This window comes from Seriola lalandi, unplaced genomic scaffold (assembly GCF_002814215.2).
Source record: "Seriola lalandi dorsalis isolate HSWRI2012SDOR001 ecotype SW California unplaced genomic scaffold, Sedor1 jcf7180002054554, whole genome shotgun sequence".
Classification (NCBI taxonomy): domain Eukaryota; kingdom Metazoa; phylum Chordata; class Actinopteri; order Carangiformes; family Carangidae; genus Seriola; species Seriola lalandi.
The window spans coordinates 2,281,620-2,296,076 of record NW_019525107.1 but is presented as its reverse complement, the minus strand read 5'-3'; the positions used below and the strand labels follow the sequence as shown (position 1 = coordinate 2,296,076).

At 41.2% G+C, this 14,457-nt stretch overlaps 1 protein-coding gene across 2 annotated transcripts in view; it reads right to left on the bottom strand.

The window, feature by feature from the left end:
* Positions 1–14,457, bottom strand: part of lamb2 (laminin, beta 2 (laminin S)) — a 44,170-nt gene that overhangs the window by 18,076 nt on the left and 11,637 nt on the right. For both annotated transcript variants that reach the window (XM_087176455.1, XM_023415564.2), the window contains exons 3-10: positions 9,285–9,454; positions 9,023–9,158; positions 5,286–5,359; positions 4,936–5,124; positions 4,479–4,542; positions 776–978; positions 535–655; positions 24–212 (exon numbers count right to left, since the gene is read on the bottom strand). In XM_087176455.1, the coding sequence (XP_087032581.1) occupies positions 24–212; positions 535–655; positions 776–978; positions 4,479–4,542; positions 4,936–5,124; positions 5,286–5,359; positions 9,023–9,158; positions 9,285–9,454 (1,146 nt within the window). The remainder of the gene's footprint in view (positions 1–23; positions 213–534; positions 656–775; positions 979–4,478; positions 4,543–4,935; positions 5,125–5,285; positions 5,360–9,022; positions 9,159–9,284; positions 9,455–14,457) is intronic.

The following is a 14,457-nucleotide window of genomic DNA, read 5'->3' as shown; positions in this document are numbered from 1 at the left end:
TACACAAACACACACACACTCACCTACGCACACTCGTGGGTCCCTTATATCTTTGATGGGGTCTTTGTAGTAGAAAGGTTTGCACATCTCACAGTTGCGTCCCATGGTGTTGTGCTGACAGTCATCGCACACTCCTCCGCTGACGTTACCCGTGGCCAAATACACCGCCATGTCAAAGTGGCACTGGGTCGAGTGGCTGTTGCAGTTACACTCTACAAAACACATTATTATTTCAAACAGATGAGTCTTTGCTGACGTTCTATTATTCTGGTTTTTTTCTTCTCTCACTTTCTCCAAGTGTTTACTGTCCACAGGCACATGGGTCCGCGGCTCAGGTTATATTTTTAGACGTGTAAATACCCCAAAGTGTCAGCCACTGTGCTCGGTAGTTACATTAGTCTCCTCACAAATAATCAATAAAAAGCAGCAGTTTATGGACCTCTTTTTGCATCAGTATTAACTATCTTCAGAGATAAAGCTCTGATGTTTTTGCACAACACTTAACGCGCCCTGTGCTTCCTCCTCTGTACTCACTCTTGCAGGCGTTGGTGTTGCGTCCCTCAGCTGGTCTCCAGGGCAGGTCATTGTAAAAGTCATCGCATTGCTCACAGTTCAAACCGTTGGTGTTATGGTTACACACACACCTGCCGTGAACCTTAAAGAGAGATGAGAAGGAGGGAGAGTTACGGTAATCCATATGGGAAGTGAGAACAAATTACAGAGGGAAACTGTGCTAATTAAAAGGTCTATACTGTGAATGATTCTCATCACTCACCATTCCTTCTATATCATCCCTGATGCCATCGATGGGGGCGCACTCCGAGGCGTGGCCGTAGCAAAAGCAGTTTCCACGTACGACGAGCTCATATATGGCGTAGTAATACTTCTCCTTTATTTCTGCTCTTGGGTCCAGCAGGTTGTCTCCTAGCGTGTGAAGTTTGGTGAAGTTCACCCTCAAGTTGGTGATCTTCAGCTGGTCTGGTGGGAAGAAGAGAAGTGGGTCGGATGAGAGAAACGGGAAGGCATGGTTCAGGAGGGGCGGTTTAAATCCCATAAGCAGTTTTACCATTTCATAAGGTAGGAAGGTGCACAGCAATTGAAGATTAGCATTTTTAAAACAGAATCTATTAATCAACTTTTATATATAAAATTCTTTACCATTTGCTATAAATGGTCAGTTCTTGAACATAAGTGCCCCTGACTGAACTGAACACTCTCTTCATACATCCAACTAACGACATTTGTAACTTTCAAGTACATTTCCAGAAGATGGGAAATCGGAAAATGATGGAAAGTAATGGATTGTGGTGTTGAAATGGTTCTTCCTACACAAAGTTAACATGGATGGAACATCCGCTGCTGTTACAGTCCAGCTGTTCACCAGAAGCACTCAACACACACACGCATACACACACACGCATACACACACACACATTCACACACGCACACACACACACGCATACACACACACACACACACACACACGCACGTACAAACACACACACACATAATCCTGGGGACATTACATAGACTTACATAACCCTACCTAACCATTAGCCGACCCTTAACAGCTGACCCAAAAATGAAGCTTTTTCCTGATGGACACAGCTTTTGTCTCCAGTTGGACAAGCTGCCGCCTATTAACTGGTCTTCTTTCTGAAATGTGTCCCCAAAAGTAGCCTACAACACACACACACAAACACACCCACACACTTACAAACTAATGCATGTTGGCCTACCTAACATACATGCATGTCTCTTCCCGAGGGCCCTCAGGAGGAAGAAATGACTTCCAGTAACAATACCAGTAAGCAGAGAGTGAATACAGATTATAACCAATACTCCTGACTTCAAGAAGCTCATATCGTGGAAAACAAGTCTACTCTTAGCAAATGATGCAGAAAGTTGCACTGTAATTTTAGCATGAATTCATATCACTGTCATTATCAACATGATTATATATGATGATTATGAACATTCATAATCAGCATAGCATCATCAACTCCAGTCAGTTTGTTTTCTAAACTGTTCATCCCCACAAAAAAAGAAAAGAAAAAAGAACAAATCTCAGCCATGACCTGCATTTAAAAACTTTTAGCTTCCTGAGTTTCCACTCATTTTTCACTTCCTGTGGAGTCGAAACAGCAGCATTACAATGAGATGGATGAAATGGTTCATGAAAGGATTCCTTTTCTCCCAAATTCTGACCCTCTAACTGCACCCCACTGACTTTATCTGCAGTAATAAATCCCTCTCTGACAGACGAGAGCTAATCCAGCTTCACCACACTATGACAGTGTCTGTTTCTCCTCCTGTAGTAACAGCAGACTGGAGAACAGTCCTGCAGATCCCTTAGCAGCGACTGCAGCAGCCAAACAGCAGCTTTCAGCAGGCAAAGGGCTGAAACTGAGACTGACATATATTACCAGCTCTGTCTAACTGAACACATACAGAGGGCTGAGGAAGAGGTAGTGGATTGCAGAGTCTTTTTTAAAAGCTTTATATAGATTTGTGAAATCAGTGCATTTGATTGTAATGAATAAAGAGACTTCTAGAAAACCAAAAACAAGAGTCTGTGAGGCTGTGGTGCTAAATGCTAACACCACATGTTGATGTTTAGCAGCTAAACTGTTCACTATATAAACTAAAATTATTACTAATTTATAACATGACTGACAGTCTACAGCTATGCTAGCAGCCCTGTGAGGCTGTACTTGGACACAGCAATGCTTTCAGTTAATGCTTATATCAACATTTTCATGATAATGCTAACATGCTGATGATTTGCAGGTAATATTTAGCAAGTTCACCGTCTTGGTTCTGCATTTAGCATGCTAGCATTTGCTAATTAGCAAAAAACACAACCTATTATTTAGTAAAGTAAAAGTACTGGATAAATGAAATGTTGACTTAATGTTAGTGCAGGAGGAAAAATCAGAGGATTAGGATTCATCCTCTAAGCACCATGAATATCTGACAAACCAACATTAAGGCAAGTCGCAAGCATGGCTGAAAACGCCTTTAAAAACTGAGTTCACATTTTGACCTATTACCATATTTTACTCTGTTATTATAAGAGGAAATTTTACTGAAATTTTCTCTTTCCACTAGTGTTTTCTGAATCAAGGCCTCCTTCAGAGCATGATTATAAAAGAATATTTGGAAGTATAGTTAATGGAGCTCTGCTGCAGGTTGTAGCTAATCTGTAGCTGGTTGGTTGTATATGAAATGCTACCAAGTTTCAGAAATGCTGGGACTAAGATAGAAATCTTAAAGAAATTTGTTGGAACACAAAGAGGCAGTCAGACAGAAAGTCTTTAGGACTTTTTGTTTTCCACTGACACTGACTCCCTGAGTCTGCGTATTATCTCCCAAAGATGGTTAAGGTTAGAGCCAGCGTTGGGATTGGGGGTTATGGTCTGCCAATCAAGGAGGCAGAATATGTACTGAGAGGAAGTTTGACTGGAAGGTTAAACTCAGGGCAAACAGTAACCTATTCTCACTCAAGTGATGTAGAAACAAACAAACAAAAAAAGCTACACAAGCACAACTACATTGGATGGTGATTCATTGTCTTGACAACAGCAGCAAGTAAATACGGACAGTTCAGCTGTGCGGGGTCAGAGGTCGACATGTGGGTCAGTTACATCAAGATATTTAACCAGAGAACAAGTCAGCCTCTGCTGTTGCATTGGAAACCAAGCTCGGGCTTCTGGGAAAAGCTCTCAAGTCCTGCCAGTCTAAACACGAGGGCCAGGACAGCGAGGCTGTGTGGGAGAGAAACAGCTGCTTTTCACATCTCTCCATGCCTTCCACTCAGCAGGACCATGTTTCACACCCCAGAGAGACAGGCTGTTGCAGTCCGTAATGTGTCACAGCTGGATAACAAGAGCTAACTGTGCCTGCTGGAGTTTGAGTTAAGGTGACAAATGTGAATATAACTCACAAAGGAAAAGGCAAGAGTTTTCGGAGGAAAAAGTTTTGATTAAGTTTTGATATTTGTGTAGGATTTTCTATATTATGGCTCAGTTTTTACCACTATAACTATGATGTATTTCATGATATTATATAATGAAAGCTTATTTTAACAACAGGCACTGATCTGCAACATGTTGTAAAGCTCTTAAACTTTTATAATCCCTTAAACCAAGGAAACTTCTAGCTGTACAGTAACACACCAACGTGGACACTTTTATTAATTGGTAATATTATCTAATACTTAATAATAAAAAGAGACGCAAGTTCAGAATGTTTTTGAAAAAGACAGGTCATTAAGAGGGGTCTGATTACATAACAGAAACTGTTCACACCGATTCATTCATCAAAGAAGAATGGCCAATGGGAAACTCCAACTCTTTGCCGGCCGCCCAGCAGTGTAACTTCATCACTCAGTCAGTCAGTCACAGACATTCGCGTTTCTAAGGCTGACCTCTGCGTTGACCTTCTGCCAACAATATGTGTGAGTGAGTGAGACCTACTCTGGATGTTCGGGCTGTATGGATCCTCAATCCTGATGGCTGGCTCCAACACTCTGTAGATGACCTAGACCGGGGAATACATAATATACACAGATTAATTATTTGAACTGTGATTTGAAATGTTAGCAATTTATGGAGCATGAGTGTAAATTAGAGTCCACATATTATTGTATGTAAACTTGAGCCACATTCAGAGTGTGCACAGAAGATGTGAAAAGCTTGGGGTCTTATTTTCCTGTTGGTTTCTTGCAGCCTGGACAGGTTTTTCTTGTCTTTTTGCTTAACACTGCTTCCAAATGTAGAATCTGTTAAACAGTCAAGGCTTTAAAGGAGTGATTTGACATTCTGGGAAATTTAATATAAATTTCTATATTTAAACAGAATATGTTTTAGTCTTTATGTTGTGTGACTTATGTGACCTGTCAACCTGGGTAAATCCTTATCATCAAACACTCACCTCTCCCTCTGTTGATGGTTCAATATCCGAATAGCGCGACTCACAGATGACATCATTAATGTTATGCAAAGGACCCTGGGAGACTCCGGGAAAAGCGGCGGCGCAGTCATGAGCAAAGTAGCGGTAGACCTGCCAGGTACGAGCAAAATCTGCCGACCGCTCAATCACCATGGCCGCTGGACGGAAAGTCTGCAGAACAAGAGCGCCTTAGACAAAAGTTCTTTCATTTCATACATTTTTTAAGCACAATAATTACAACAAAACACAGCACAACCGTAGCTGCGAGTAATTCAATCAGCTGCTTGTAGATGAAGATGAAGCTGATGAAACAGCAAAAGTTTTTATTTTACCTTAAAGGTCATAATCAAGTGCGTGAAATGAAACTCTGCTTCCAAATCCAGTTGAATAAAGACCTCCGACTTTCCTGGAAGAGAGAGGACACAGAGTGAGTGACACACACACACACACACACACACACACACACACACACACACACACACACACAAATAATATACTGTAAATATATAATTAATGTACACATTATCAATTTTGTTGTTGCTTGTTGCAGTTTGTATTTAGTATTTTTGGAAATTGCATTTTGATGCTATGTCAGTATTGTTTTTCTCAACCTGTAAACCAGTAAAACAATTGAATTGAGTTTGAATTGAATTAAAATGAATTGAATCGAAAATGATATAGAGAGATGTTACGTTTACATGAAGCCAACCACTGTTTTTACAACTCATGACTATCGATTAGTTTCATACTCATTTAATTCCTAAACCACTTGAACTCATTTTCCATCTATATCATTCACTTCTGACAGAGTTTAAGGGCTATCAGCAGTAAGTGAAGTAGCAACCGTGCTTTTGGCTTGAGGAACTGCATCATGACAGGAAAACACATTCAGTCTTGGCAGGAAAAATGGAGCGAGTGAGTCGGAAAAGCCCACACATTTCCTGAGTTGTAGAGGACCAAACACTCTGAAAGGCCACTTTACTCTGAGGACCACTTTCACTCATGTTCTCTGTGTTTTGTATTACTTGTACAGTACAAAGCCAAGAGGAGTTTCCCCATTCCTGCATACTAACACATAAAAGCCACCCCACATGAATTTTATATCTTACAAATTAACACTCTATAACAGTAAGAGAAACCACAAAACAGCTCTTTCATACACACATGCAAAAGAAAATGCTAATGGATACAGATGCCACATGCCTACTCAGTTACATGTTTTGCAAAAACACATGTGCCTACACACATCCATGCATCGTGGGAAACCACCTTTTCAACATTTATAACTTGCAGGTAATTAAAGTGTGAATGTGTGTGGCACACTGTGCTTTCCTGAGGCATGTAGTCATTGCAAGAAAAGTTCATGCACAACATAAAATCTTAGTGACAGGTGCGTAGGATCAAAAACTACTGACATGAATAGAAAACCAAAAATTCAGACTCTTGCCTGCGGTGGGTCTGAGGACTGAGACACCACGTTAATGTGGTGAGTTCAACCTACCTACTTTAACTGAAGCTGTGCTGATGATGATTTCTTATATAAACAATGGCTTGAATAACTATGAGCAATATGAAGTGTGTTGCTCCTTGCAGAGAACCCACTGATTATCATTGTTGTGGTCTTACTCTATGTTCAGCCTGAAAGCGGAGAGAGCAAAAAATAAAAAAAATCGCTCTGGCTGCCCTGAAAAGGACGATGTTGAAGTTCGTGGGCGCTCTGCTGTAAATGACATGGATGAAATAGACAGCTAGGAAGTTTGTTTGGAAAGCTTGGTCTTGCAAACTTTATTTAAAGGGCCTACACAGTTACAGCCTGCAACACAGCCATGTGCGTTTGGAGGCCATACCAAGCTCATAGCTAAGGAAGCGTACCTTATGATAAAGGCTTAGCATTGAGTCCAAGTGTCCGAGTATAGAGATTTTTGTAGCTAGTTCATTTAGCTAACCAACAGGTCAATCTTCTCAACTACATCAACAAATGCATGCACTCATACACAAAAACAATCTGCCACAAGTCAAGAATTTTCAAGGCACAGGAAGGAAAGAGAAGGAAGGGTGTGACCCAGTTAGAGGAGGGGGAAACAGAGGGAGAGCAGAAAGGGAGTGAGAGGACAATTCAAAGCGTAAATTTTGAGCCTTTTTAATGGAGCAGTTTTTGAGAAAGTCACGCAGAATTCAAATGTAAGGAAAAAGACAGACACACACACACAATCAGTATAAAACACCGAAGCTGATACTCGCTTACAGTGCCTTGTAATGCCTGCATGTTTGCATGTTTGCATGCAGTCACAGGAAATGGCCGTACCAATTAGTGAGTGCGCACAATCAAACCACTGTAATTCATATCAAATAGACCCACTGTGCACACTGCCACTTTCACCAGAGAAATGCCACAAAGATGCCATGGAAAAAAAGGCAGCAGCAACCAGGAGTAAAAATAGTCTCTACACTTCCTGTCCCCCTTCTTCTTCTTCTTCTTCTTCTGTTTCTCTCTGTTCTATTCTGGGTCTGTTCGTGATGCGCAGTGCTACCATCGACAGCACTCCATTACAGTATCGGCTGAAATGAGCCTTGTGTCCATCTGGCTGCTCCACACAGAGCTTTACAGTCACTCCCTCATTGTGATGGAGATTTATGTGGCACCTGAAAATACAGTCAGTCGGTTTAACTTGGTCCCTCTGTCCTCACTACTGTCTCCAACTCTCTCAATTCTAATATTCCATTAACTTTCACTTTTATCTTTCCATCGGAGCTTAAACTTCTCTCCTTCCCCTGTCATCCCCATTTCCTCCCTCTGTTGATTTGCCAGAGCAGGGACTACTCTGTTATTAAGCCCATCTGTAGCTGGTCACAGGATGTTGGCCACGGCGTGTGTGTATGTATGTGTGTGTGTGTGTGTGTGTGTGTGTGTGTGTGTTTTAAAGTTTTCTATAGCTACTAGTTGCTTACTGCTTGTGGTTTCAATAAATTTTTAGGATCTTGTTCTTTCCCCTTTTTCCAACTAACTTATTTCTGCGTCAGGATCCACTACCTCGTCTTTTTGTGTCCTTTCATTCTCTACGCTCTATCCTGCCTCCTCTCCTCTCTCATATATTAATAGCTTTAACTATACATACAAGTAGAGGCCATATTAATTTTGCCATACTACCAATTTTGGCGAGCTTATTTGATAATGCTTTTAGGAGCACTTCAAGTAGCTTTAATTAAAGGTTCAGTGCAAAATTGGTAGCCATGAAAATGAAAGCTGAGATTACACTATTTATAGCACATTTATGATGCTGTGATGAAAATGACATACAAGGATTCTCTACCTTGAATAAAGAGAAGAAATAACAGTATGTAAAGCTTTTTAATATTTGCCTGATGCCTGTGTTTGTTTTCTATATCTCAACTATCTCTCAGTCAAGTTGCACAGAACATTCAACTAAACCCATCAGTCGGCTCTTCAGGAATAAAACTAAGCACAATTATTTAATTTACAATTACAGATTCAATTTTAATTAAGTCTCTATTTCACCACAAACAATGTGATGGAGAAGTTAAAAGAAGACTAACAGTTTATACTCATGCTAGCAGCTCTATACTTATAACATCAGCATGCTAACAAGCTAAGTATAACAATGCCAACATACTCTAGCCTGAATCAAAATGATGGACCAACCAACTGACACTGGCGTCTCAGAGCCATGCTGCTAACACAGCTAAAAACCAAAATGCAACACTGCTATTTGCTTCATTTGGACATAGCTGCATAGTTCTGAAATTGATGAATGTATACCTGAACAGATAACCCAAAGTGTTTATCCTCTCACACTCACATGTACTCATGCCTGCCAAAGACCGACTTATATATTTGCTCTATTCCACTGCAACAAGAAGTACAGGGTTGCACTTTCTAGTAAGGCACCCTTTGTTAATGGCTTCAAACCTTTTATCATTGGTAGATTATTAGACACCATTACGAAATGTTTGTTGTGAAACTGGAGTTATTTTACATTAGTTTGTATTGTACATGAGGAGTGTACACTCAGGTAAAGTCACTGAGTGCCAGCGCACTCAGTCTTCTCACCATTCTCAGACTGCCACCAGGACTTCTTGCGGTGAGGTTTGAAGGCGGTGATAACATTCTCTATCCGGTGATTGATGGTGTTGTAGACGGGGTCGTACGGCCGTCTGGAGTCACAGTCGAAACACTTCTTCTCATCCTTCAGCGGGACGGGAAAGGGTCAGTGTAACGAGGTCAGAGGAGAGAGGTGAGGGGTCAATGAGAAACACAGCAGCACAGACAGGAAGGAGAGAAAGGACACGGAGAGGCAGACACGCGCACTGACCTGAAGATGACTGACAATGCAGTAAGGCTCTTTCCTCCTCATCCCACATGTGGATGAGGCCTTCAGGTTTTTCTCTCGTCCAACCAGCAGGTCCCCGGTTGCCGGGTAACAGCTGCCATGAGCGCAGCCGTGGCTGTGGTCTGGCTCTTGGCCAACGGCGGCAGCCAGGGCTGAGGGGACAGAAAATGAATTACAATCAACAGGGAAAAAAACATGCAGAGTGATAATACACTAATACACTACAGCACACATTTACAAGCTTGTATTGGCACACAAAAGATTTCTTTTCTTTCTATCTTAAAAAAAAGAGGCAACATCAAAAGCTCTTATCACTTCCTGAGGAAGAAAGGCTCCAGGATAAGAAGTACTATAGGAAACTCTAGAACTAATTTGAGTTTGTCATAGACACAAAGAGGTGAATAAAGAAACAAATGCAGTCTGTCTGTAACGGCAACACTTTTTATTTCATGTTTTACACTCTACAATCTAGTTTATATCTGTTCTTAATTTATATTTATAAATGATTTAGTTTAATTGAAATTCGCTTCATGGTCTTTAAACATTTGAATGGGATTTGTAACACTTTTCTTTTTGGAAATGAGACATCACTGTTGGTGGTTACAGGTTCAACAGAGCACACACTTTTGACTTCACCCAACCACGCCCCCTCACTGATGCTGGGTGTGGTCGAAGGTGAAACAGGTTTGAAACTTTCAGCCAGAGAGGGCAGCAAAACACGGCTTTTCAACCTGGTGTTAGGTCGCTCTTTAAAGACAGATCAAACTCTGCAGAGGTAATCAGATCTGCTCACTAGAAGAAAAGTGTATTTGACAAAGGACTGAAGGCTTCATGAGGCTTGTTTTGACACAACATAGGAAAAGGATTTAGGTCACTGATTTACAAATGCAGACTGGGATCATAGTTGTATTAGATAGTAGAAGTATTTAGATTTAAAAATGAGACTCTTTCAGTTTAAGAAATTCAACTGTTTCTATTGAATCCACATGTTTAGACTTAAATGCAAATTGTCAAGAATCTGAAGGGATGTTTATTCATATGTTTTGATCATGCCCTTTAATTAAAGGTATTTATGATTTTTCATGTTATACTTTTGATTTCAACCCTACACTGTATATATTTTTTTATTGTATGATCCAGACTAACATGATGGTGGAGAGGCAGTTTTGGTTAAAGACTACAGGGGAACCATGACGTTTGTCCTTATTTTTTGTCATTTAAAAAAACAGAAATCTATGCCATTTTATTTCAACCTGCTTGAAATTAGAAGTAATATAAGGCACTGAAGCCAAAAATAGCCATATTTGTATGTCATCATTCTTTGTGGTCATCAATAGGCACATTTTGGTCAGTTTGTTTGTCAGGGTTTCTATCTGTTTGGAAAAAATCATTTTGCATAGACGCCTCATAAAGGTCATGGGCCACAGAGTATGAAGGGCTTATTGAGCTGGACACCGGCCCCTGCATCTACACGGCTCATGCCTGATCAAGAGCCGATTCAATGTTGAGACAACATCCAGTGGGAGGGGGATTATCTCAAGGGAGCCCTGCGGGTTAACAGGCTCCGCTGTCTGCAGGGGTCCCAAAGAACTGACCTGACAAGGGGCCCCAGTGACAGGCTAAATCTGGAAACTAACCACTGCAGGTCATACCGAGGTCAACTCAAACCAGCAGAGGTTGGAAGTACAAGATCTCGAAAATTAATGAATGATTATTTACCCGAAGCTAAAACTCCCAAATGACTTGGCATAAAATAAAGGCTTGAGCAGATAAAGTGTCTGTCTAGGATCCAGCACTAGAGCCCTGGTGTGACTGGGTAGCTGTGCTATGTGTGGGAGTTAAAATAAACCTTATAAACTCTCATGACAACCTGCAGCAGCCATACTGCATTCCACTGGACATCCTGACGAGAGTTTCTCCTCCTACACACCTCTGGGACCTGTAGTGTGTGAGTGTGTGTGTGTGTGTGTGTGTGTGTGTGTGTTACTATGAGGAAATCTTGGTATGAGGAAAGTGGAGACCCAGGGGTCCTGCTGTCAGTCTATAGTCTGTCCACAACAGGTGTTTCTAATCCTCCCTCCATACCACATGAACACATTCTACATACGTGTAAACACTCCTACACTGTGACTCAAATCCACAGGGTTTATATTCACATTCCCCAAAAGCTAAAAAAAAAAAGGTGAAGGCTTCATTTTATCCTGCATCAGTCCGTTTTATATCATCACAGTGTTAAACATTCACACCTGAGAGCTATGTAGAAACAAAACACAGCTTGAGCTGAGCAGCTGGGAGCTTGGAGCCTTGCACCTGTACCTGAAATTCTGTTTCTAAATTAGCCTGTATCATAGGCTACTTTACTAGCTTGTAACTAGCATCTTGGTAGCAAGCTAACTTCTGCCAGAGAAGCATTGACTCACTATGCTAGTTGGCTAATGAATATAGTGGCACAGTGAAGTTTTTTTTTAATGAGCTGCATTAATGATTACAATGCTTTAGCTGTGTATCTGTAAAGCAGCAGATTAGCCAACTAGCTTAGTTAGCCAGTATAGCATCACGCAGAAGTTAGCTACAGTAGCTAATGCAGATGGAACTTGAGTGAGGAAGGTATATGCACCAATTACAGTACGTGGATAATAGCATGCACACAAATACATTTGTTGAGCACAAAGTATATTGTTGTTTGCAAAATCTTTGTGTGATTATTTATCATTTTTGCCTGCAAAACATTTGCTTTGCCATACACATTTTCTAAGACATTTCAGAATCAGCAACCTTTCATGACTCTTTGGGGAAATGTTACCAACGTGTGTTTGGGCAGTCTGTCATATGATTTTAATCATTTTTTTGTCCATTAACATACTGTCTGATTTTACGTCTTTATTAATACTTACATCTGAAAAGCCTCTTTAAATATCAGTCAGCCTCTTGAATAATGCAAGCCTATTCCTGAGTCACAAAGACACAGCATATAACGCAAAACAGGCAATCGTCTCTCACTTGTAGACTTAATAATAAAATAATAATTTAAATAGATTGTTACTGAGCAAATCTTAACGTTGCGATCCCACCATGATGTCAGCCTTGTGTATAATTAGGCGCCTCTGCTGCCTACGCACTGTACACTGGTGAGACTTCATAACTTTTTACTGCTGACAGGCGCGAGAAGAGGTGGGCTGCTGTACCTGCCGCTTCCTGGACGCTCTCTGGAGGTCTACACTCTGTGATTAGGGTAGACAGAGACATTGCATTATCATCGCCTGACACTGCTATGAGGTCATGATAGGAAGCCTGCTGGGAACAGTGCGGCGAGGGAGTTCACACTGACACTCACACACACACACACACATACCCAATCTTGACACACACTCTAGAGGAAAACTGTGTTTGCTTGGCATCTGGACAGATGTCAGGTTGGTGCCAGCAACAAACAGATATGAGGTTTTGGATCACAAACACATGGCTACAGTACTGAGGCGCCTAAGTGCACCTGTGCATGCATGCAAATACAACTACCCCCCCCTTTCTGCATTTAGATACACTCATTCATGATTACAGTATTATAGCTCAGGATCCATTTGGCACTTAACTGACACTCAAACCTGACATGCTCCATGTTTAAAGTGAAGGTAAGCATCAAGTATGTGCTGGTTGGCTACACAAAAGACACACATGAGAGGATTTGCTCAAGTGCGAGGTAACAATCTAAGCTGCCTAACATTTATAATTACAAGCAGAGGCAACAGCTGACATTATGACCTGTGATAAATTAGGCCTGAGGTTGTTGTCCTTATCCTTTATCTAAAAGTGCAAGAGAGAGAGAGAGAGAGAGGAAGAGAGAGAGAGGAAGAGAGCGTGAAAACACACAAACAGAGCAGGTCAGATAGCTGATACAGTACAGAGTCTTTGTATGGACAGTGGGAAAAACCATGCAGACAAAACTTGATATCTGTTCTGGAAACTACTGGCACACACTCAAAGGTCTGTGTGTGTGTGTATGTGTGTGTGTGTGTGTGTGTGTGTGTGAGAGAGAGGGTGGAGAAGCTACGCAGACGTCTGATGTGTCGTTTAATCATTGGGTTTCTTGTTGTCTTTTATCTCCGTGTGTTTCTGTCTGTGTTTGTCTGTGAAAAACCACACAGGTTTCACACCTCCACTCACAACACAGGTTGAGCTGACACAACTGCAGTGTCATGAAAACCGTAGTGGATTACATTCATTATAGTGAAGATTCAACCTTTAGAAATACTGTTCTTTCTCCATATCTATGCTTACTATGGTGTATCCTACAATCTAAAATCATCATCAGCCTAAATGTGAAATTATTAATAATATAACAAGTGTAGGTGATGATGAATTTCTTGTTATTATGACGCTGAAGCTGTAACAAACAGGCCTGACAGGGTGACGTCATGGGTTGTAGAGCTGACAGTGATCAGACCACTGCTGCCTTGATGTAAACCAGGGAAGGAGGCAGGAAGGTATGAAGGAGAGATAAATGGAAGGTGGTATCTATCACAAGGGAGACACTTTATCATAGTGTGAAAGGATATACAGGTTCAGAGAAGAGGCTCTAACTGCAGTCGACAGACAATACGAGAAGAGAGTGAAGAAAATAGAGATGATGGTGTGGACAGAAAGGGGTAGAGAAGAGCCAGCATGTAGAAAGTTTGTTAAGACGCCGGTGAAAATAGGAGGTAGAGCTGTCGTCTAATAATTAGAGGTTCACACACTGTACTGCTAACTGCTGCGCCATCAGTGTGTGAATGAGACTTACATTGTAAAAAGCGCTATATGAGTCCATTTACATCATCAATTTTCAATATCTGTCAAAGTAATCACAATATGACTAAAAGCAGAATTCTTTCTTTTTCAAGACCTGTGGTGTTTTTCCAGATGCCCTGACTCAGTGTGAGTGGGCAGGCAGCTGATCAGCTGAGTGGACGTTTCTTTTGGAAAGGTTTATGTTACTCTCCCTGAAATTTTTAAATTGTGGCTTTAAGTACAAACTGTGATCTAGTGGTTGATTAGCCATCTGAGTTTCTCCATAAATGGAGAGGAAGGGAGGAATGCAGGCTGACAGCTGAGAGAAGAGAAAGGGGGCTGCTGGTGTGTGTGTGAGTGTGTGTGTGTGTGTGTGTGTGTGTGTGTGTGT